Source organism: Chlorocebus sabaeus, chromosome 1 (assembly GCF_047675955.1).
Source record: "Chlorocebus sabaeus isolate Y175 chromosome 1, mChlSab1.0.hap1, whole genome shotgun sequence".
Lineage (NCBI taxonomy): Eukaryota > Metazoa > Chordata > Mammalia > Primates > Cercopithecidae > Chlorocebus > Chlorocebus sabaeus.
Window position 1 is genome coordinate 7,371,279 of NC_132904.1, and position 20,279 is coordinate 7,391,557.

The following is a 20,279-nucleotide window of genomic DNA, read 5'->3' on the forward strand; positions in this document are numbered from 1 at the left end:
GATAGCAGGGTGATAACGTCTGACGTCCATCCTGCTCTGAGCGGGGTGTGTCTCCATGCCTGAGTTCCTCGCTGGTGCTTCCAGCACCTCTTGAGCAGCAGGTGCTGGGCCATGCACTCCCTAAGGTTATCTCCTCCAGCAGTATTAGCGGTGGGTATGGTTTCTTTCACTTGTCAATTTGAAATGATTTCAGACTTCTAGTAAAGTTGCAAGAGTAAGACAAAGAATTCTCATACCCCTGACCCCAGTTCTTCCAATACTAGCATTTGCTTCATTGTTCCCATTTTTCCCTGAACCATGTGAGTGGGTGTAAATTGCAGGCGTGGTGCTCCTGGACCCTTGAGTTCCTCAGTGTTTTTCCCTAAGAATGAGGATGTTCTCTAACATAACCACAGTCCAGTGATCAAGATCAGGAAATTGACATCAACGCAATCCTCTTTCACTTGCAGACCTTATTGTATTGTTGTCCCCTGATGTCCTTTTAGCAACAGAAACCCAGATCCAATCCAGGATTGTGTGTGGCTCTCACCATTGTTGCTGTGGTCTCCTTTCATCTGAAACCGTTCTTGTGTCTTTGTCTCTCACGACCTTTGACATGTTTGAAGAGTCCAAGCCAGTTATTCTGTGGAATTTCCCTGAATTTGAGTTTGCCTCTTGCTTTCTCGTGATTAAATTCGGGCTGTGCACGGTGGCAGGAGCCCCATCAGGAGGTGCGTGGTGTCTCTTCGGTGCTAGTGAGGTTGACCTTCATCTCTCGACCACCGTGGTGTCCGCCAGGTTTCTCCACTGTGCAATTAATAAGGACACGGTATATTTTAGAAAGAGGAGCCCAGAGCCCAGCAAGGTTACTCTACCCACGTTCACCATAACCGGGTGTGACCTGGGTGCCTCCTGGTCACCGCAGTGGCCCCTTCCCAGCCCCCATCTTACCCTGCCTCTGGGAGTCATGCTCCGCCCAGCTCGTACCCCATCCTCCTGAGAGCTGCTTGCTTCTGCCCAGCGACCTGTGCGTCCCTCTCCTCCAGGCATCCCCCCTGGGTTCCTTCTTGGCTCTTCGACCAGACTCTCAACTCCAGTGGGCCCGAAGGCACAGGCCTGACCCATTTCTCCCAGGTTGTTCGCTCCCTGGCTTCAGACACCACTGCGCCTGTGATACCGCCCAGGGTCTTGGCCCTGCTCTTCCCCCTCTGTGAGCTTGCCTCACTCCCAGCCCCGCCTGTTCTGTCTTGCCCTTCTTATAGCCGGAAAAGTCATCTCCACGCACCCATGCAGGGCAGGATTTCTTCCTCTACCTTGCTTTCTATGGTGGGTCTCTCGACGAATCTTGTCTGTCATACCCCAGACATTTCCCCAGCCCCACCCGTGGCTTCCCCCGTCAGAGGCTCCGTGTCTCTCAGCTCAGGCTCTGAATTGCCCCAGACATGCGTCATCTGCCAGCCCCTGCTGCTCGCCAGTCCAGCGAGAGCCTTTCCACTGTGCACTGATCACGTCCAGCCTGTCCTGTCCGTGACTCAAGGGAGGCCTTGACCACTGGGCCCTGTCCATGGCTGCAGCCCCACCTCAGGCCACGGGCTCACACTTCCCTCTCTCAGGACAGCACCAAGCCTGTTCTTCCTGAGAACTTCGCAGTCGCTATCCCTTCTTCCTGGAGCTTTCTCTGCGGATCTGTGCATGGCCAACTTCTTCTCCCCATCCAGGTCCCAGCTTCTGTGTCCCCTCCTCCGAGAGGCCTTTTCTAATATCCAGCCCCCAAACCCCTGCACCCGCCCCAGATAATTCGCGAAATGTCACCTGTTTCTTATCTTCCAGGCTCTTGTGATCTGAAATGTTCTTGTGTCTTGTTTTTCTTTGCTTTGCTCCTTTCACTGCCATTTATATTCCATGAGCAGAACCCTTCACTGTTGTGTTCTCGACTCCTGAGGCCTAGAACTGTGCCTGGCATAGGGTCTGCCCCCAGTGGGGTTTTCTGTTTCTCTCCCCTGGCTGTGGGTCTTTCCTCCTCCTCCTCTTCTCTTTCTTCTACTTACTTCCTTATTTCTTCTCTTTTTTTTCTTCTGTCTTTATTTCCCCTTTTCCATGTTGTTCCCTATAATATGGCACTAAGGTTTTTGCAATGTTTTTTTTTTTTTGAGATGGAGTCTCACTCTGTCGCCCAGGCTGGAGTGCAGTGACGTGATCTCGGCTCACTGCAAGCTCCGCCTCCCAGGTTCACACCATTCTCCTGCCTAAGTCTCCCAAGTAGCTGGGACTAGAGGCGCCCACCACCACGCCTAGCTAATTTATTTTTGTATTTTTAGTAGAGAAGGGGTTTCACCGTGTTATCCAGGATGGTCTCGATCTCCTGACCTCATGATCCACCCGCCTCAGCCTCCCAAAGTGCTGGGATTACAGGCGTGAGCCACCGCATCTGGCCGGTTTTTGCAATATTTGTTTCATTTCTTGAGTACGTTTTTGTGTTCCTTATTTAAAATAAAATGGCTAAGTGTTTTAAACTTTTTCTAAGAAATGAATCAGATGGGCCGGGTGTGGTGGCTTACGCCTGTAATCCTAGCACTTTGTGAGGCCGAGGCAGGTGGATCACTTGAGGTCAGGAGTTCGAGACCAGCCTGGCCAACATGGTGAAACCCCGTCTTTATTAAAAATACAGCTAGGCGTGGTGGCTCACACCTATATCCCAGCACTTTGGGAGGCCAAGGCAGATGGATCACCTGAGGTCAGGAGTTCGAGACCAGCCTGGCCAACGTGGTGAAACCCCATCTCTACTAAAAATACAAAAATTAGCTGGGTGTGGTGGCAGGTGCCTGTAATTCCAGCTACTTGGGAGGCTGAGGCAGGAGAATCTCTTGAACCCAGGAGGTGGAGGTTGCAGTGAGCCGAGATCATGCCATTGCACTCCAACCTGTTGGCACAGCAAGACTCTGTCTCAAGAAAAAAAAAGAGAAAAGAAACAAAACAAAAGCAAAATTAGCTGGGCATGGTGGTGCACGCCTATAATCCCAGCTACTTGGGAGGCTGAGGCAGGAGAATTGCCTGAACGCGGGAGGCGGAGGTTGCAGTGAGTGGAGATCATGCCATTGCACTCCAGCCTGGGCAACAAGAGCGAGACTCTGTCTCAAAAAAAAGAAATGAATCAGATGGTTGATGAGGCCCAGATGCAGTGGTGAAAAGACTGCATCTGGTTTGGCTTGGGCTCTGCACTGGGCAGCTGTCTTTTTAGTCTCCACTGCACCTTGGTTTCCTTTATTTTACAAATGAAGCACTGGCCAACCTCTGAAGCCTCTCTGTGTTCAGGGATATAAGTTGTCATCAGTTTATTTAAATATATATATATATATATTTTTAAGATGGAGTCTTTGCTCTGTCACCCAGACTGGTACAGTGGTGCAATCTTGGCTCACTGCAACCTCCAACTCCCAGGCTCAAGTGATTCTCCTGCCTCACCCTCCCAAGTAGCTGGGATTACAGGCGTGTGCCACCACGCCTGGCTAAATTTTGTATTTTCTGTAGAGACAGAGTTCGCCATGTTGCCCAGATGGGTTTCAAACTCTTAAGCTCAAACAAACCTGCCTTGGCCTCCCAAAGTGCTGGGTTTACAGGTGTGAGCCGCCATGCCCAACCTGAAGTATTATACTTTTTTTGGTTTGAGAAAGAGTCTTGATGTCACCCAGGCTGGAGGGCAGTGGTGCAATCTCAGCTCACTGCAACCTCTGTCTTCTAGGTTCAAGCGATTCTCGTGCCTCAGCCTCCCGAGTAGCTAGAATTACAGGCGTGTGCCACCATGCCTGGTAATTTTTGTATTTTTAGTAGAGACAGGGTTTCACCATGTTGGCCAGGCTGGTCTCGAACTCCTGACTTCAGGTGCTCCTCCCACTTCGGCCTCCCAAAGTGCTGGGATTACAGGCGTGAGCCACTGCACCCGACCTGATACCTTTTTTTTTTTTTTTTGAAACAGAGTCTTGCTCTGTCACCCAGGCTGGAGTGCAGTGGTGCGATCTCACCTCACTGCAAGCTCCGCCTCCTTGGTTCACACCATTCTTCTGTCTCAGCCTCCCGAGTAGCTGGGACTACAGGCGCCCGCCACCACGACTGGCTAATTTGGTTTTTTTTGTTTTTTTTTTTTTGTAGAGATGGGGTTTCACTGTGTTAGCCAGGATGGGCCGACCTGATACTTTTAAAAGTTATAGTGCATGTTATGCTGGGCACGGTGGCTCACACCTGTAGTCTTAACTACAATGCACTCCCAAATATCCCTTTGCAGATTCTACAAAAACAGTGTTTCCAAACTGCTGAATGAAAAGAGAGGCTTAATTCTGCGAGATGAATGCACACATCACAAAGCTGTGTCTCAGATAGCTTCCTTCTAGTTTTTATCCTGGGATATTTGCTTTTTCACCATTGACCTCAATGAGCTCCCAAATGTCCATTCGCAGAATGGACAAAAACACTGCCTCAGGAGACTGGGGCGGGAGGATCCTTTGCCAGCAGCCTAGGCAACATAGGGAGACCCTGTCTCTACAACAAGAAAGTCACAGTTAGAACATCAGGGTGAGCCGGGGGCTCTATTTCGGTTTGGATTTGCTCCCTTCTCTAGAGCCAGGAAATGTTGGGCTTGGCCAGGCATCCAGGAGGTAGATGGTGCTAGCCTTTCTGTGGGGCCACTGTAGGGTTGGGAAGGGCCCTCACTCATTCTGGGGAACCTCAGTGCTGAGGCTGCACTAACCTGGGCTCTGACTTCCCTCCCCAGATGCTGAAGTTCCGAACAGTCCATGGGGGCCTGAGGCTCCTGGGAATCCGCCGAACCTCCACCGCCCCCGCTGCCTCTCCAAATGTCCGGCGCCTGGAGTATAAGCCCATCAAGAAAGTCATGGTGGCCAACAGAGGTGAGCACCAGTGGGGCCGGTGAGAGGAGCCTCGCGGCCGGCCCCAGCCTTGGCGTTCCTCTCCCACTCTGCTCCAGGCCCTGGCTCCCCACTCCCCTTTCTGCTTCTCCTAGGACCTAGGAATCTAACTTCTCATTTCTTTGCCCTCTAGGTGAGATTGCCATCCGTGTGTTCCGGGCCTGCACAGAGCTGGGCATCCGCACCGTAGCCATCTACTCTGAGCAGGACACGGGCCAGATGCACCGGCAGAAAGCAGATGAAGCCTATCTCATCGGCCGCGGCCTGGCCCCCGTGCAGGCCTACCTGCACATCCCAGACATCATCAAGGTGGCCAAGGTGAGCCCAGCGGCCTGGCTGGGCCTGGGCAGCAGGGACCAGGGAGTCTTAGTTGCCGCGGGGGTCTCTTGAGGCTGGTGTGCTCAGCGTCTCTGGGCATGGGTGGGTACATGGATGGAGCTCAGCAGGTGAGGCAGGGGAAGAGGCTGGCCGAGGCCTTGGAAGGGACTAAAGGGTACCGTCCTCTCCCTGACTCCCACCCGCAGGAGAACAACGTGGATGCAGTGCACCCTGGCTACGGGTTCCTCTCTGAGCGAGCAGACTTCGCCCAGGCCTGCCAAGATGCAGGGGTCCGGTTTATTGGGCCGAGCCCAGAGGTGGTCCGCAAGATGGGAGACAAGGTGGAGGCCCGGGCCATCGCCATCGCTGCGGGTGAATATAACGGGCAAGCAAGGGGTGGCCACGCAGCTCCTGGAGAGGGTCCAGCAGGGAGAGGTGGCAGGGATTCCTGCCCGTTACAGAGATTCCCCCACACCTATCCCCCAACAGGTGTCCCCGTCGTCCCTGGCACAGACGCCCCCATCACGTCCCTGCATGAGGCCCACGAGTTCTCCAACACCTACGGCTTCCCCATTATCTTTAAGGCGGCCTATGGGGGTGGAGGCCGTGGCATGAGGGTCGTGCACAGCTATGAGGTGAGTGAAGATGCCCAGGGCTGGGAGCAGGGCAGGGCAGCCTGCTGTGGGGGCAGGGGCGGACCATGCAGGGATCTGGAAAGTGGGTGGGGTTCGTGGCAGGGGAGAGGTAGTGTCGTGGGGTCCCATGTCTGCCTGGACCCCGCCCGCCCTCACAGGAGCTGGAGGAGAATTACACCCGGGCCTACTCAGAGGCTCTGGCCGCCTTTGGAAACGGGGCGCTGTTCGTGGAGAAGTTCATCGAGAAACCGCGCCACATCGAGGTGCAGATCTTGGGTGAGTGGTCCTGACGCCCCGCCTGGGGCAGCTGGAGGCAGGAGCTGAGAGGCCCAGTCCTGGTGGGGTCACAGCAGCTGGCCTTGAGGACAGAGGACTCTGGAAAGTGGGCTCTAGGGGCCGAGCTGGCAGCTGGTCCTCACAGCCTTGGTGGTGCTGGTGTCTCTCCTGGCAGCCTCTGTACTGCTGGCAGCCAGCACTGACTGGCCACAGTGGTTATGTGGGGTTGGTAGGGGCATTTAGGAGGCGTGTAGATTCCAGGAAAAGCTGAGCCCAGTTTACCTCCCTCCCCAGGGGACCAGTATGGGAACATCCTGCACCTGTACGAGCGAGATTGCTCCATCCAGCGGCGGCACCAGAAGGTGGTCGAGATTGCCCCCGCTGCCCACCTGGACCCGCAGCTTCGGACTCGGCTCACCAGCGACTCTGTGAAACTCGCTAAGCAGGTGAAGGGTGGGCTTCCCGTGGGGACAGGAGCCTGTGCTCACAGGCCGGCAGGCCTCTCAGTGGGGCGTTGGTGGGGGAAGGGGACCCTGAGCGACTAGGGAAGGGGAGAAGAGGGTGAAGGACTCTCTCAGGGGCCAGAAATGTGTCCATGGCATCCTTTCCATGTGCAGTTGAGGCACCTGGCCCAGAGGCCAAGCTTAGAGTCCAGGATGGCTGAGAAGAGGGAGGGAAGGAGCCCCAGCCGCCTCCTCAGCCCTGCTGCTACACAGACCTGGCTTCTCTGTGGCACCGGCTCATCCCTGTCATCAGGAGAATGAGATTCCGTGGATTCTGTCAAGATTGGGGGCCATTATAAAGGCAGTTCTCCCTCACGTGCTTCTGTCTCCGACATCGTGTGCATTATGATCTGTTTCCTTGCTGTGCACCGTCTGCCCATCTCTGCTCTTCTGGGAGCTCTGGTCGGGGGTCCTGGGCTGTGGAGGAGGCTGAGGTGGTAAGCTGTCTCCCACAGCAACCTGCCCTAGGCCTGGCCTGGAGAGCATCTGCTGTGGCCAGGCATGCAGCGGGGTCCTGCCCACTCTTCTTGCCCGGCCTATAGGCAGCAGAGGATGCTGTCACCTCCCCAGGCTGAAGGCCGGGGTGTGCGCTCTGCTGCAAGGCCTCAGCCACAGCTAACGCGAGGCATTGACCAGGGTCACGTTTAGAGCTAAGGTTTGGTTTACCTCAGGAATCAGGTCTTATTCACTGGCTTATACTATTTCACATTCCATAACACGTTTGAGGGAGGTGATTCAATCTGGTTTGTGGTTTTGGTGGGGCCAAAAGTGAAACTGGAATTAGGGCGGAAACTTGAGTTAGAGTCATGATCTGTTGGTACCTGTCAAATGAATTTCTTTGGGTGGTGGTGGCCAGAGGTGACTGCGCAGTAGACTAGAAGGGGACTTTCTGAAAACACCTCCAAGCAGAAGCAGGTGCTGGGAGAAGCCTGGGTCTCCGGGTCTGAGTGGATGACACAGCCTTGGCGGGCAAGCCCTGGAGGCAGCAGGGCAAGGTGCCGAGACTGGGGTGGGCGGAGGCTTCTGCCTATGTCTCTTCTGCCCATGTAGCCGTCTGTGGCTCCGGGAACCCTGGAACCCAGTGGACTACTTGGGGGACGTGTCTAGGCCCGAGCCCTGGGGTCTGCCTGCCATATTTGGGGGCAGGGTTTGCCGCAGTCCGTTCTTTTACGGAGCCAACCCAGTGGGTGGGATGGAATCCCTGTCCTGGGTCCAGTCAGTTCGCCCAGGTCCTGCCTGTGCACCCCCTGCTCACGCGGCTGCTCCCACAGGTGGGCTACGAGAACGCGGGCACTGTGGAGTTCCTGGTGGACAGGCATGGCAAGCACTACTTCATCGAGGTCAATTCCCGCCTGCAGGTGGAGCACACGGTCACGGAGGAGATCACCGAGTGAGTGTGGGCGGGCGGCTGGGAGGGGCGGGACGCGCGGCCTCTAGGTTTTGCATAAAGTGTAGGCGAAGTGGCTCCTGGGGGCAGCCAGGGGCTCACTCACTCCCCACTCACTCCGGGGGCAGCCAGGGGCTCACTCACTCCCCACTCTCCCCATGGAGAGCAATGGGGATCCAGGTACTTAGTGTTTTAAAAGTCATTATTCTGAAAGCATTAAACGGTTATTATAAAGATCAGCACAAAGGAGCAAATAAAAATGACTGACAGCCCTCCTGTCTGTCAGGACACCGCCGATTGCTCAGGTCCAGGTGCTCCCATCTGTCAGAGGAGGAAAGCAAGGCTCAGAGACATTTGCAGAGCCGCTCGGGCTCACACAGCTGGCGCTGGAACCCAGGCCTCTCTGGTTGTCTTTGGTTTGCTGCTTTCCCGGTTTACTTGCTTTACTAGAGACATAGTTTAATGCAGTTGAGATGTTTTATATAGAATTTTTATTCTACTTTTCAAATTTAATATTTGTTGAAGGCATTTCCCTAGGCCATAATTCTCTCTGAATACTTTTAGTGGCTGTGTACTATTCCGTCTTACGTATATTTCTTAACTTACGTAGTCCTCGATTGTTAGGCAATTAGGTTGTATCTGGCTCTGGTGGTTATTAAGCGTGTCAGTTATCATCTGTGTGCCTGAATGTCTGGCTTCAGCTCTGAAGAGTTCTGAGGGTAAACCCTTCAACAGGATTATCTGATTGAAGGATAGGCAGCATCCCTTGGAACAGCCCTCTAGAGAGGTGGCACTACCATGCCCCCTGCAGGCACTGCGGATGACATTTTTAAAATGTGCCTGGTTTCTAAATGACAGTCACGATGGCCCTTGCCCCTTCAAGGTCTCTATTTTGAGCCATGTAATTTCTTGATGCTGGCTTTGGGCCAGCCCATGTCACTCTGTCATCTCTGACCATGTCATCTCTGACCCCAGTTCTGCCCCCAGTCCCGACCCCACCTGAGAGTGAGGATGCTGCCAGACTGGCTGCTGTGGCCCACCAGGGGCATGGAGGCCCCTCCCTCTCCTTAGAAGCTTAGAGACAAGGCCAACACTTTAGCCCAGTGAGACTTTTCCCCCTCAAGCTGCTGTGAACTCGCTGGTCTTGGGTCTGTCTAGAGCATCCTATTAGGAATGGGAGTCTGTCTGCTCTGGAGCACGGCTTTGTGTCAGGCAGATTGGGGCTCAGGTGCTCTCAGGTCGTGAGCCACATGGAACTTGGGTGAGCTCCAGCCTCTCTGACCCTCGAGCTCCTCCTCTGGTGGGAATGACGGGGCTCTCGGCGCACTGTGGTGGAGATGAAGCATGGGAGGAGCGCAGCCTGGCCCATGGCACTGAGTGGGAGCTATCTCTGCTGCAAAGTGGTCCAGCAGGCAGCAGGACCACGGGGAAATCCTGCCAGCGTAGGTTCCAGGCCGCCTGCACCACAAGCCTCAGTGGCAATACATGTAAAACCTTGAGTGTTTTTTTTTAAGACAGTCTCTCTCTCTTGCCCAGGCTGGAGTGCAGTGGTGCCATCTCGGCTCACTGCAACCTCTGCCTCCTGGGTTCAAGTGATTCTCCTGCCTCAGCCTCCCAAGTGGCTGGGATTACAGGCGTGCACCACCAGGCCTAATTTTTGTATTTTTAGTAGAGACAGGGTTTCACCACGTTGACCAGGATGGTCTCGAAGTCCTGGCCTTGTGTGAACCACCCACCTTGGCCTCCCAAAGTGCTGGGATTACAGGCATGAGCCGCGGTGCCTGGTCTGTTTTTTTTTGTTTTGTTTTTTAAAACAGCTGTTCCACTTGGACTTGTGACTGCCCTTAGGAGCAGTAAGGCTGAGCTTGGAAAACCCTGCAGAGCTGGGGAAGCTTGCACTCTCCAAGCATCTCTAGGGGGTTTTGGGCACAAGCCCAGCGGGAAAACAGGCCCCAGAAAGACAGGTCCTGACCCAGCACCCACTGTGCAGCCCTCTCACAGCTGTGGTTGCCATTTCGAGGAGCCCAGCCTTCACAGCACCTGTTCTCTTACACACTGCCCCCCTCATAGCCACCCACACAGCACAGCACATATGGCCCCAAGAATGAGCTATCTTGGCCCTCTGACCTGGAGATCTGCTGAGGCTTCACATCTAGGCTTTACCAACGGGGTGTTTAGGGGAGTAGGGAAAACAGACCTTAAGGAAGAAGGAGGCAGAATACTGGGAGGAGCAGCTTAGGGCTGCGTGGACGGCGTCTTGAGTCAGGGGTGCGGGAGCAGGTGGTCCTGGTATTTCAGCGGGCCCTCTCCAGCTGCCAGGCACAGTGTAGTTTAGTCTGCTCCTGGTGGGAGCAGGGCAGGGGGCTGTGGAGCCACTGGTTGGGAGGAGCTGGTTGTTCAGGCTGGCCCAGAGCTATGGGCAGGGGTCGCACTGTGTGTGGACGCCCCCCTAGCTGCAGTGCCCCTCATCCATCCCCCGCCTCATGTTCCCCTTCTTCTCCTGTCCTCTCCTCGCTCCTCCCCATGCCCCACAGTGTAGACCTGGTCCATGCTCAGATCCACGTGGCTGAGGGCAGGAGCCTACCCGACCTGGGCCTTCGGCAGGAGAACATCCGCATCAACGGCTGTGCCATCCAGTGCCGGGTCACCACCGAGGACCCCGCGCGCAGCTTCCAGCCGGACACTGGCCGCATTGAGGTGGGCAGCGCTCGAGCAGAGGGAGATGCCAGCTCCCCTGTGCACAGGTTCTGCCTGGTGCCTGGGGCTGCGGCGCCAAGTTGCCACAGCCCGGCAGTTAGGGAGGACCCGCATGTGGGCTCTGAATTGGGCGTAGAGTACATGGAGGCAGGCAGTGCCTGGAGGAGGGGCGGTGCCTCCCAGGGGAAGAGACCACCGGGCATCCAGGCCAGGAGGAAGCCATGAGGGCGGGAGCGGGGAGCAGGCCAGCTTGCTGGAGCAAAACGCAGGGACCCAGACACAAAGCCAGCCCCTGACCCTCCAGCTCCCACAGGAGCCCCACGCCTTGCTGCCCAAGCTCCATCTCCCATCTGAGGGAGGGGCCGGCAAGGCAGGACCTGGGGGTGGGGGCAGCAAAGGACTGGGCCCAGAGGTCCCAATGCAGTCTTAGCCGAGCTCAGGGGCCCATCAAGGATGGGTGAGGGAGTCGGAGATGGCGGCACAGGAGGGAGACGAAGAGGCGGATTCAGGGCTGTGAGACGGCGGCCTTGGTGGCGGGAGAGAGCTGGTGTCAGGGGCGCTGAGGCAGCCCGGGGCAGGCTCCCCAGCACAACAAGACTTGTGCCTTCTCCAGGAGGGCTCCCTGTACCTTCCCTCCTCTCAGCACCGGGACCCAGTCATTGACTTCCGAATCCCATCTCTCCAGTCTCTGGTCCCAGCTGTCGGCAGGAGCCCTGTGGCCTACTCAGTGCCTGTTCCCAGCCCTGCACGTGCTACCAGCACCTTGCCAGCTGTGCTGGGGACTTGCTCCCTATCCAGGGGCCTGAGCCCCAAAGGAGGCAAGACACTGATGGAGCTCCAGCTCTGCTCAAGAGTCCTGGGCAGAGGCCCCCGGGCTTGTGTAGGGGCGGTGAGGGGAGCAAGGATGAATATGGGCCAGGCTCTGGGCTTCTGAGACAGGGGAGGCTGGGGAGGCTGGGGGTAGGAACCAGAGCTCTCTGGATTCTGGAAGCAGCAGAGCTTGTGGCTTCAGCAGGGAGCTGGCCGCCTGCATTCTGTTTCTGGAGGAATCTGTAGGCGGGGGCAGCCCCAGGCTGAGTACTGTCCGGCAGCCCCTGACTTCTCTGCCTCCCTCCATCCCCACTTCCAAGGCCTGGCTCTTCAGAGCCTGCCTCACCACAGAATATTTTTAGCCGACAGTTCCTGCTCTCAGCTGAGTGTTCACCCTTAAATATTTTATTAAGTTCCTTTTTATTGAACACAGGCCTCTACCCCTGAGAAGCGGAAATGGGCAGTGGGTGTCCCGAGTCCCTCTGGGTGATCCCCCTACTCCCCTTCTTCCTTACCTGGGCCTGACGGGTCCCCCACCTCTGGGGAGCCTTTCTCAGCAGGAGTCATTCAGGCGGCACAAGCCACCTGCGTGTGTGAGTGTTGGCGCCTCTGTCTCCTCCTCTCCGCTGCCCCTCCTGTCACTGTCTGGCCCTGGCCCTGTCCTGCTGCCCCGCTGCCCTCTCCTCGCCCTTGGATTGCTTCCCTGCTGAGTGTGGACCCTTGGGCAGGCATTCTCCTGCCTCCAGCACTTTCCCTTCGTTTCCTCTCCCACTTCCTCCTCGTTGCCTCCTCTCCCTCCCTTCCTCCCATCCTCCCATCCTCCCTTCTGGAAGGAAAGGAAAGGAAGGGAGCGTGGGTGGATGTTGAGGCCTTCCCCACCACCCTGTTAGAAACAAAAACAAACCTCCTGGTCCGCCTCACCTCTTGCCTCACACGTTGTCCTTCGGGGGCCCTGTTGCCGGCCTGCGCGTCCCCTTGCTGTCTGGGAGTCCATGGCGAGGCCCTTTAGCGGCTGGGTCAGCAGACCTCGATCCATGCTGTGGAACAAACACATGGACACGTGGATGAGTCTGAAAGGCCAGAAGGTTGCTTAGGCAGGTGCAGCAGGTCCATGGGAATAGAGGCACGGCCGGCCCCTGCCTGCCCAGGCCCCTCTTCCGCTCTCCGGCAGGCATTCCCTTCCTCCTCTGCCCCCTCCCAGCTCCTCACAGGGAGCCAGCAGCAGTGACTGTGGCACATAGAGAAGGGACGCACTCCTGGGTTTGGTGGCAGAAACAGAGCAAAACCTGACCAGCCAGAGCTGGGGTTCACCTGTGGACACCGCACGCTCGGCTCTCAGCAGCTGCCAGGCGCACACCTGGCCAGCCTCGGGATGGGTGGGGCCTTTTCAACTGCAGTTTCTGGTGCAGGCCCTCACGCCTCACCCTTCCCACAGGTGTTCCGGAGCGGAGAGGGCATGGGCATCCGCCTGGATAATGCTTCCGCCTTCCAAGGAGCCATCATCTCGCCCCACTATGACTCCCTGCTGGTCAAAGTCATCGCCCACGGCAAAGACCACCCCACAGCCGCCACCAAGATGAGCAGAGCCCTTGCGGAGTTCCGCGTCCGAGGTGTGAAGGTGAGAGCTGCAGCCCCTGCCTGCCTTTGCTCCCAGCCCTTGGAGGGTCCCCTAGCCGTTCACTTCCCCACCAAGGGCCCGGCACATGGTCTCACCTCAGCCTTGCCCCTGACTGATGGGTCGAGGTCAGTGGCTCTCCCCAGCTGCAGCTGCATGCCAGACTCCAGCTGTTTGCAGTCTCTGCGGGCACCTGGGCACCCCACTGCAGGAGTCCCTGCGAGTGACCTGGCCGGAGCTCTTCCTCACATGCCTCCTGTCTAACCTTGTTCCAGGAAGACCCACACTGCTTCCTGCCCCTCTGGGGTGAGAATCACCTGGAATGTGTGTTAAATATCATCAGGCCTCCCTTCTGGAAATCCTGATCCCACAGGTTTGGGTAGAGGCCCCAGAACCTGTGTTTTGAACAAGTTCCCCAGATAATAATTTTTTTTTTTTTTTTTTTTTTGAAATGGAGTCTCGCTCTGTCACCCAGGCTAGAATGTAGTGGCGTGATCTTGGCTCACTGCAACCTCTGCCTCCTGGGTTCAAGTGATTCTCCTGCCTCAGCCTCCTGAGTAGCTGGGAATACAGGCACCCGCCGCCATACCTAGCTAATTTTTGTATTTTTAGTAGAGACAGGGTTTTATCACGTTGGCCAGGCTGGTCTCAAACACCTGATCTCAGATGTTCCGCCCGCCTCGACCTCCCAAAGTGCTGAGATTACAGGTGTAAGCCACTGTGCCTGGCCTCCCAGATAATTCTTAATTTCTGGAAAATGTGGATCCCCACCCCGGGCAAGAGCCCAAGCCGTGTAGAAATGGTCACTTTGCGCCGAGTCAGGCCCCCGCCAGCCCCCTGCTCTCCTCACCTGGCCTGGTGCACACAGTGTTGGGTGCTTCGGGGCAGCTGAGGGCAGGGGCGCAGCCAGAGACATGAGCAGGAGGCTTAGGAGGCAAAGCACCCAGCCGTTGGTGGGCTGGCAGCTCAGCTTAGCTTTGGGTGGCCTTGGGGGGTACCCTGCCTGGCACGAGGACCCTAAATGGGTATTTAGGATCCAAAGAGCGCTTTGCTGGGCTCTGTTACTGTATCTGTAGCTAGAGAGGAATCCACAGCCAAGAAATGCTGCCTCGGCCTTTGCAGCCAGCACGTGTCCCGTGGGTGCAGTGTCATGGCAAGAAGAGCCAGAGGACAGGGGCTCTGGCCCTCAGCCCCTGTGGGAGTTACCACCCCATCTTCTTGGGGGTCCCCACAGGGCGGACTGTCCTGGGCACTGGCACCAGCCCCTCTGCCTTGGCCTCGCGTCCTCCTTGCAGTTTCTTCCAGCCCTTCCTGTTGTTGAGGCGCAGCTGGTGGGCAGGTCGGGGGGCATGTGAGCCGTGCTGTCCCTTCAGGATCCTGCGGTCGCCCTTCCATGTCCACATGGCTGGTTGGTCACAAGAGCCCCTGGAGGCTTCTGGGCCCATGCCTGTGTGTGTGGCCAGCCTGTCGCCCAGCCTGAGAGGGAGCAGCGCGCTTCCTGGAGACCAGGGAGTGTTACTCTTCCGTGGGGAGCCTCTCAGCCTCCCTGTTGGGGGTCCCTGTCGTGCACACAGGCAGAGGTGTGTTGCAACATCAGCTGCTGATATCACGCGCTCCCCCTGCACTTTGCTGCGGCTCCTGGTGTCCTGGTGGGGATGTCCTGCAGCTGCTTCAGTGTTGAGGGGATCTATGGTCATGCGCAGGGGTGACCCAGGCCATCCCCCTCGCCTGCCCCTGCCCATTGCTCTGATGGTCCTGGCTGGCTCCCAGGGTTGTGCCCCAGTTCCTCTGCTCCCATCTCACACTCAGCAGCTCCCCACGTGCCAAACTGGTCCCTGGGCCATAGGACCTTGCACCTGCACTGCACCCTGGAGGGCCTGGAAAGATCCTCCTCCTTAGACCGTCCTCCGCCCCCCAGGTGGAGAAAGGGGCGCTAGAGCCTGTGACCACGGGGCCAGCAGCAGGATAAGTGTCTCTGGTGTCTGGGGGTGCTAAGTCCTCCCCAAATGTTCACCGAGACCAGGCTGCTGGCTGTAGCCGCCCCCTGAGCCTCATGCTAGTGCCTAGCGTGGCAGCCCTGGCCCTCCTGTCCCTTTGCCGTCCATGCCCACCCACGCTGTCCCGTGCCCCTGCCCACTCCTCCATGGCATTCACTTCTCTGTCGAGGACCTTGCTCTCATTCATCTAAACCAGGCTCTCGAAGCCCCCCTCTAGCTGCGTGTTCTGGGGCTGGGAAGGCAGGCACATGCATGTGAGCCAGGTCCGTGCACACATGAACACACATGTACGCCTTACAGCACCTGCCTCACCTTGGCTGCCCGGCGGCAGCGCCTTGGCCCTCACACAGAAAACACGAGGGAGTCTGTGCAGCGTGTTCGCTGTGGCCTGGGGTGCCAGGGCTGCCTTCTGAGTTCTCATACAGCACCTGGGGGAGCCTGACCCTCTGCAAGGCTGAGGGCCACGTCTGCCCATGCCCCCTAGCCAGTGCCTGGCCAGGGGTCCCAGCAGAGGAAGCAGAGCAGGGCTTGTGTGCCCATCTAGCTGCCTCCCTGCAGTGAGGGAGGGCAAAGGCCGCCTTCCCTGGAAGGCCCAGATCACATCTGAGCTGGGAGCTGCCGTCCCACTCGGACCCACAGTTCTGACAGGAACCTTCCAGAGGATCACGGGCTGATGGCAGGGCAGTGGGGTTCCCTGCTCTTCCTTTGGGATGGCATTTTACCAGTCCACAAGATGCCCTGGGAGGTGGCAGACACAGCTGTCAGCACTGGGAGCCGTGAGAACTTTTCACTGTACCCTCAGCCCAGGTCCCTTCTCCCAGAAGGGCTGCACTGTCCCCCACCTCCTCCTGTTGCTTAGTCCAGTCCTGTGTCTGGCCTGCAGCCCCTGAAGCGCCATGGGGAAGGCGCTCACGTGTGCTCCCCAGGCTCTACACTGGACACCACGTCCTGGCCCCACCTGGCAGGAAGGGGCGTTCTTTGCACTTACAGGCGAGGGGAGGCCGCCTGCCCAAGCCCATGCTCCTGCAGGCCAGAAGACACCAGGCACAACCCTGGGCTGCCCCCATGGACAGGAAGCCGGGAGGCCCGAGGCTGCCCTGGCTGCCCCCACAGGGCCCGGGAGCCCCTCCCTTGTCTGTGTGCCACCACTGGCCTGTGTCCCATCCTCCCATCTTGGGGGACCTAGCCAGACAAGACCAGAGACTAGCATTGAGGTGTCCCCAACAATTTTATTATAAATAAAAACAAGACTCCCAATTGGTGGCTGCAGCCCCTGCCTTGGTGGCTGTGAGCACCTGTTGGAGGGACCTGCCCCTTACTCTAGTCTGGAAGCCAGAACCGAGGAAAGGGCCCCCTGCCCCGCCAAGCACACAGGGGAGCCTGAGGTACCAAGAGTAAAAACCAGGGAAGGACTCCCAGGCCAGGTGGCCGCCCTGGGCCCTCTGCCCCACGCGGCTCATCCCTTGGAGCACACAGGAAGCTGCCCGTGCATCACACCACACTCTCTTCCAGCCGCTCGGCGCTGCCTCCTACCCCCCGGCACCCTGCCCCGAGCAGCCCTCCGTGCACAGAGTGGCTCCGTCGGGCCCAGGCTCCCCCCAGGCGCCTGGCGTAACCGTAGCACCCGGCGTCTCCCAGGTCCAGAGAGCAGCTGCGTTGCGGCCGGGGCGGGGGGCTCCGTGGCGGGTGGGCCTTGGGTGTGGGGCTGGGGCCTCCATTGGTCTGGGACTGGACGTGGCTGAGCTTGAGGGGGAGGCGGCCATTCCCGGCCCCCCGGCCCCGAACCAGCAAGGCCACAGTGAAGACCAGTAAGGCAGCCACCAGCACACCCCCCACGGCCACGGTCAGGGTCCCGCCCAGCACATGGGCCTGCAGGGCGTGGCACAGGGGTGAGGCTGGCAGAGTGGAGAAATGGGCACAGCCCAGCAGCCTGGTGGCCGTGAGGTCGGAGGGCCCAGCGGCCGGTGACAAGGCCAGCAGGCAGAGGTCATAGTCAGCGCCGGGGACCAGGTGCTTCAGCAGGAAGTGGTGGCTGGAGGCTGGGACTATCCTGCAGGCAAGGGCAGGTGGTCAGAGCTGGGGACTGGGGTCTAGCCCCATCCTCACCTCCCCGCTCCCCTGCTCCCAGCTCCAAACACCCCTCCCCCGGGGACCACTCGGGCTCTTGCATTCACTCAGGAAGGCAAACAGCCTCAAGAGTGTGGCCAGGAGATGGGCGTGTACACTGGCACAGGACCCAGGAAAGCGAGGGGGATGGGGTGGGGGGATGGCACCAGCAGAGGCAGAAATAACGCATGCGGGCGCGGGCCATGTGCTTCAGACAGACCCAACCGCCACCTGCTGCCTGGGGAGGCCAGCACAGCTCAGTGACACCTGGGACATCTCATGGGGTGGGGTCCTGCTGCCACCTCTGGAGCTCCAGCCCCCTCAGGCAGCCAGGCCAGGCCACTGCTCCTCCAAGAGTCCAGCAGCCATGGTCAGGGAGGGGTTTTCAGCCCCAGAGAGAAGAGGGGTGAAAGCAAAGCCTTGTGGGGAGCAGAGGGCGGAGGGAGGGCGCCAGGAGTGCAGCCGGGCGTGGGGCGCATGTCCTCACCGGTAGATGAGCGTCTCATCCTCGCTGCTGTTGTACTGGATTTGGAACATCCACACTGGGTCTGCTGGCCGCCCGGGACCCCAGCTCACCAACCCTGAGGTGGCGGTCACCTCTGTCACCTGCACGGCTGGCTCAGACTCCAGCGTCCCCTCACCCTCGGCAGCAGTGCGAGCCGAGGCAGCGATGTCCGAGGGCCCGGGGCGGCCCCCCTCGGCGCTGGTGTTCCCACCGTGGGGCAAGGCCAGGACCCGCAGTTCTACTCGGGCCGTGGCCTCACCAGCAGGGTTGGTGGCGATGCAGGTGTAGCCCCCAGCATCCCCAGCACCAGTCACCCCAATCTCTAAGGTTCCGTTGGGGAAAGCCCGGGCTCGGGAGGAGTTGCCAACCAACCGGTCATCAGGACCGACCCAGTGCATGGTGGGCGTGGGGTCACCCAGGGCCCGGCACCGCAGTGTGGCCCGCTGGCCTTCCAGCACCCAGAGGCGCTGCGTGTGGCGGGCAATGAGGGGTGGCTCGCAGGAGAACTCGCCCTCAGGCACTGCCCAGAAGTAGCGGCCGGCCAGGCCAGGCGGGGAGGCGCAGGTCTCCAGGTCGTCCGGCCGCGCCAGCCGCCGCAGCCACAGCAGCTCACAGTTGCAGTGCAGGGGGTTCCCGCTGAAGCTCAGCACCAGGGGGGCGGGAGAGGCCTCTGCATCACGCCCACGAGAGAAGAGCGGGTCCGGAGCCAGCGTGGCCAGGCGGTTGGAGGTGAGGTCCAGGCGGGAGAGCTGACCGAGCTGGGCGAAGGCGCCTGGGGGCAGTGCATCAATGAGGTTATGGTCCAGGTTGAGGGTGTGCAGGGCAGGCATGGCGCCGATGCCGGCCCAGGGCACCTGCCGGAGGTTGTTGTAGGATAGGTCCAGGTCCTCCAGGCTCTCGAGGAAGTCGTCAAAGGCTCCTGGCGCGATGCGGCCCAGCTGGTTGCCGCTGAGAATGAGGTGCTGCAGGTTGACGGGGCCCCGAAGGCTGCCTGTGCCAAGCTCCACCAGCCTGTTGCCATCCAGGTGCAGGGAACGAAGGCTCTCAAGGTCCCCAAAGGCGCGGGCCCCAATGCGGGTGATGGCATTACGAGACAGCGTCAGGTCCACCAGCCCCGTCATGTTGCGGAAGTCAGGGGGCCCCAGGGCCTGGATGAAGTTGTCAGCCAGTCGCAGCTCCACTGTGCGCCGGTCCACGTTGGGCGGCACAAACAGCAGGCCTCGGTGGGCACAGAGGGTGCTGAGCGACTCGGACAGGTTCTGGCAGACGCAGGGCAGCGGGCAGGCGGCCGCTCCACTGGCCAGCAGCAGCAGCAGGAGCGGCGGGGCCATGGTGAGCGCCCTGTAGGGAAGGGCCACAGCCCGGGCACAGGTGGGGCTGGCGCAGGTGCCCACTTGGGCCCAGGACAGTCCCAGAAGCCAGCTTCTGTGAGCCTGGCCCGGGGAGGGGCTGGGTCAGAGGCCCAAGAGGGCCGCCAGGGATGAGGGAAGGTTGGGGCCTGCAGGGCCAGGCCCCCCAGAGCAAAGGTCACATTTCCCAAGCAGTTAAGGGGGAGTCCAGGCGCTGGGCACAAGGTGAGACATGAGGCAGGAAGCGGAGGAGGACAGAGAGCAGGGAGGGTCCCGGAACTTCCTTTCCCAGGCGTTCCCAGGAATCGCCAGCCCCCTCCCCCCTCCGCGCCATCCCCTCCCCCGCTAGAGAAGGCGCCCCCCGAACCTCCCGTGGAGTCCGTGTCCCCACCCCGGCCGGCCCCCGCGCTGCGCCTGGCGGCCCCCTCACCTGGTGTCCGTCGCTCAGGGGGCGCGGGCCGGCCTCCCTGCGAGCCCGGCCGGCCCCCGCCGACTCCTGGCCGCTCTCCCGCGGGGGCGAGGCCCGGGGATGACCGGCCGCCCGCCGCCCACCCTCGGGCCCATGGCGCTCGGGCCCGCGGCCCCGGCTCGCTCGGTTCCCGGCACCTTTTCCCAGCGCGGTTCGCGGTGGCGGCGGCGACAGGCGAGCGGGTGCGCGCCGGCGGGCGCGCGCGCCGCGGACACGCACGTGGAGGGCGGACGGGGAGGGGCGCGCGGGGATCCACCCAGGCCCGGGCCGGCTCCCGAGGTCACGGGGACACGCGGCTGCTGCAGCGCCCACGGGTGGCACCCAGTCACGCCCGAGGCCCAGGCCGGCGCGGGCCCGCCGCGCTGCCCCCCGCCGCTGCCGCAGCGCACTCACCCTGGCACAGGCGCGCGCGCCCCCGGCCACCCTGGCGCCCCGGCATCCTGCACCGCACGGGCGCCCGCCGCCGCGGCGCGAACCTCACTCTGCAGACAGCCAGACAAAGCGCCTGCTCGCGGACCCCTTCACCATCTCCCGGAGACGAGAGTCTTTGTCACATGTCGCTGGGCACCCTCCCCAACACACCCACACATGCCCACACACCCACACGTCCCTGCACCCACGGGCAGGGCCGAGCGCAAACCCGCACTGTTGCTGGGACCCTCGCGTTCACAGACACACGCTGAAGGTCATAACCGTTCTGCATCACCGAGTCAC

General features: G+C 59.7%; 2 protein-coding genes across 7 annotated transcripts in view; one reads left to right on the forward strand and one right to left on the reverse strand.

The window, feature by feature from the left end:
• The window catches only part of PC (pyruvate carboxylase), a 107,102-nt gene that overhangs the window by 79,007 nt on the left and 7,816 nt on the right, over positions 1–20,279 (forward strand). For all 6 annotated transcript variants that reach the window (XM_037998990.2, XM_007970127.3, XM_073013423.1 and 3 more), the window contains 9 exons: positions 4,745–4,880; positions 5,032–5,216; positions 5,423–5,588; positions 5,706–5,851; positions 6,010–6,127; positions 6,422–6,573; positions 7,902–8,020; positions 10,552–10,714; positions 12,960–13,142. In XM_037998990.2, coding sequence (XP_037854918.1) covers positions 4,745–4,880; positions 5,032–5,216; positions 5,423–5,588; positions 5,706–5,851; positions 6,010–6,127; positions 6,422–6,573; positions 7,902–8,020; positions 10,552–10,714; positions 12,960–13,142 — 1,368 coding nt within the window. The remainder of the gene's footprint in view (positions 1–4,744; positions 4,881–5,031; positions 5,217–5,422; positions 5,589–5,705; positions 5,852–6,009; positions 6,128–6,421; positions 6,574–7,901; positions 8,021–10,551; positions 10,715–12,959; positions 13,143–20,279) is intronic.
• LRFN4 (leucine rich repeat and fibronectin type III domain containing 4) lies at positions 16,346–19,636 on the reverse strand. Its single transcript, XM_007969877.3, has 3 exons — positions 19,527–19,636; positions 17,730–19,088; positions 16,346–17,186 (listed from the first exon to the last, which is right to left on the reverse strand). Exons 2-3 carry the CDS (start codon positions 19,076–19,078, stop codon positions 16,628–16,630), a joined length of 1,908 nt encoding a protein of 635 aa, XP_007968068.3. The 5' UTR covers positions 19,079–19,088; positions 19,527–19,636; the 3' UTR covers positions 16,346–16,627.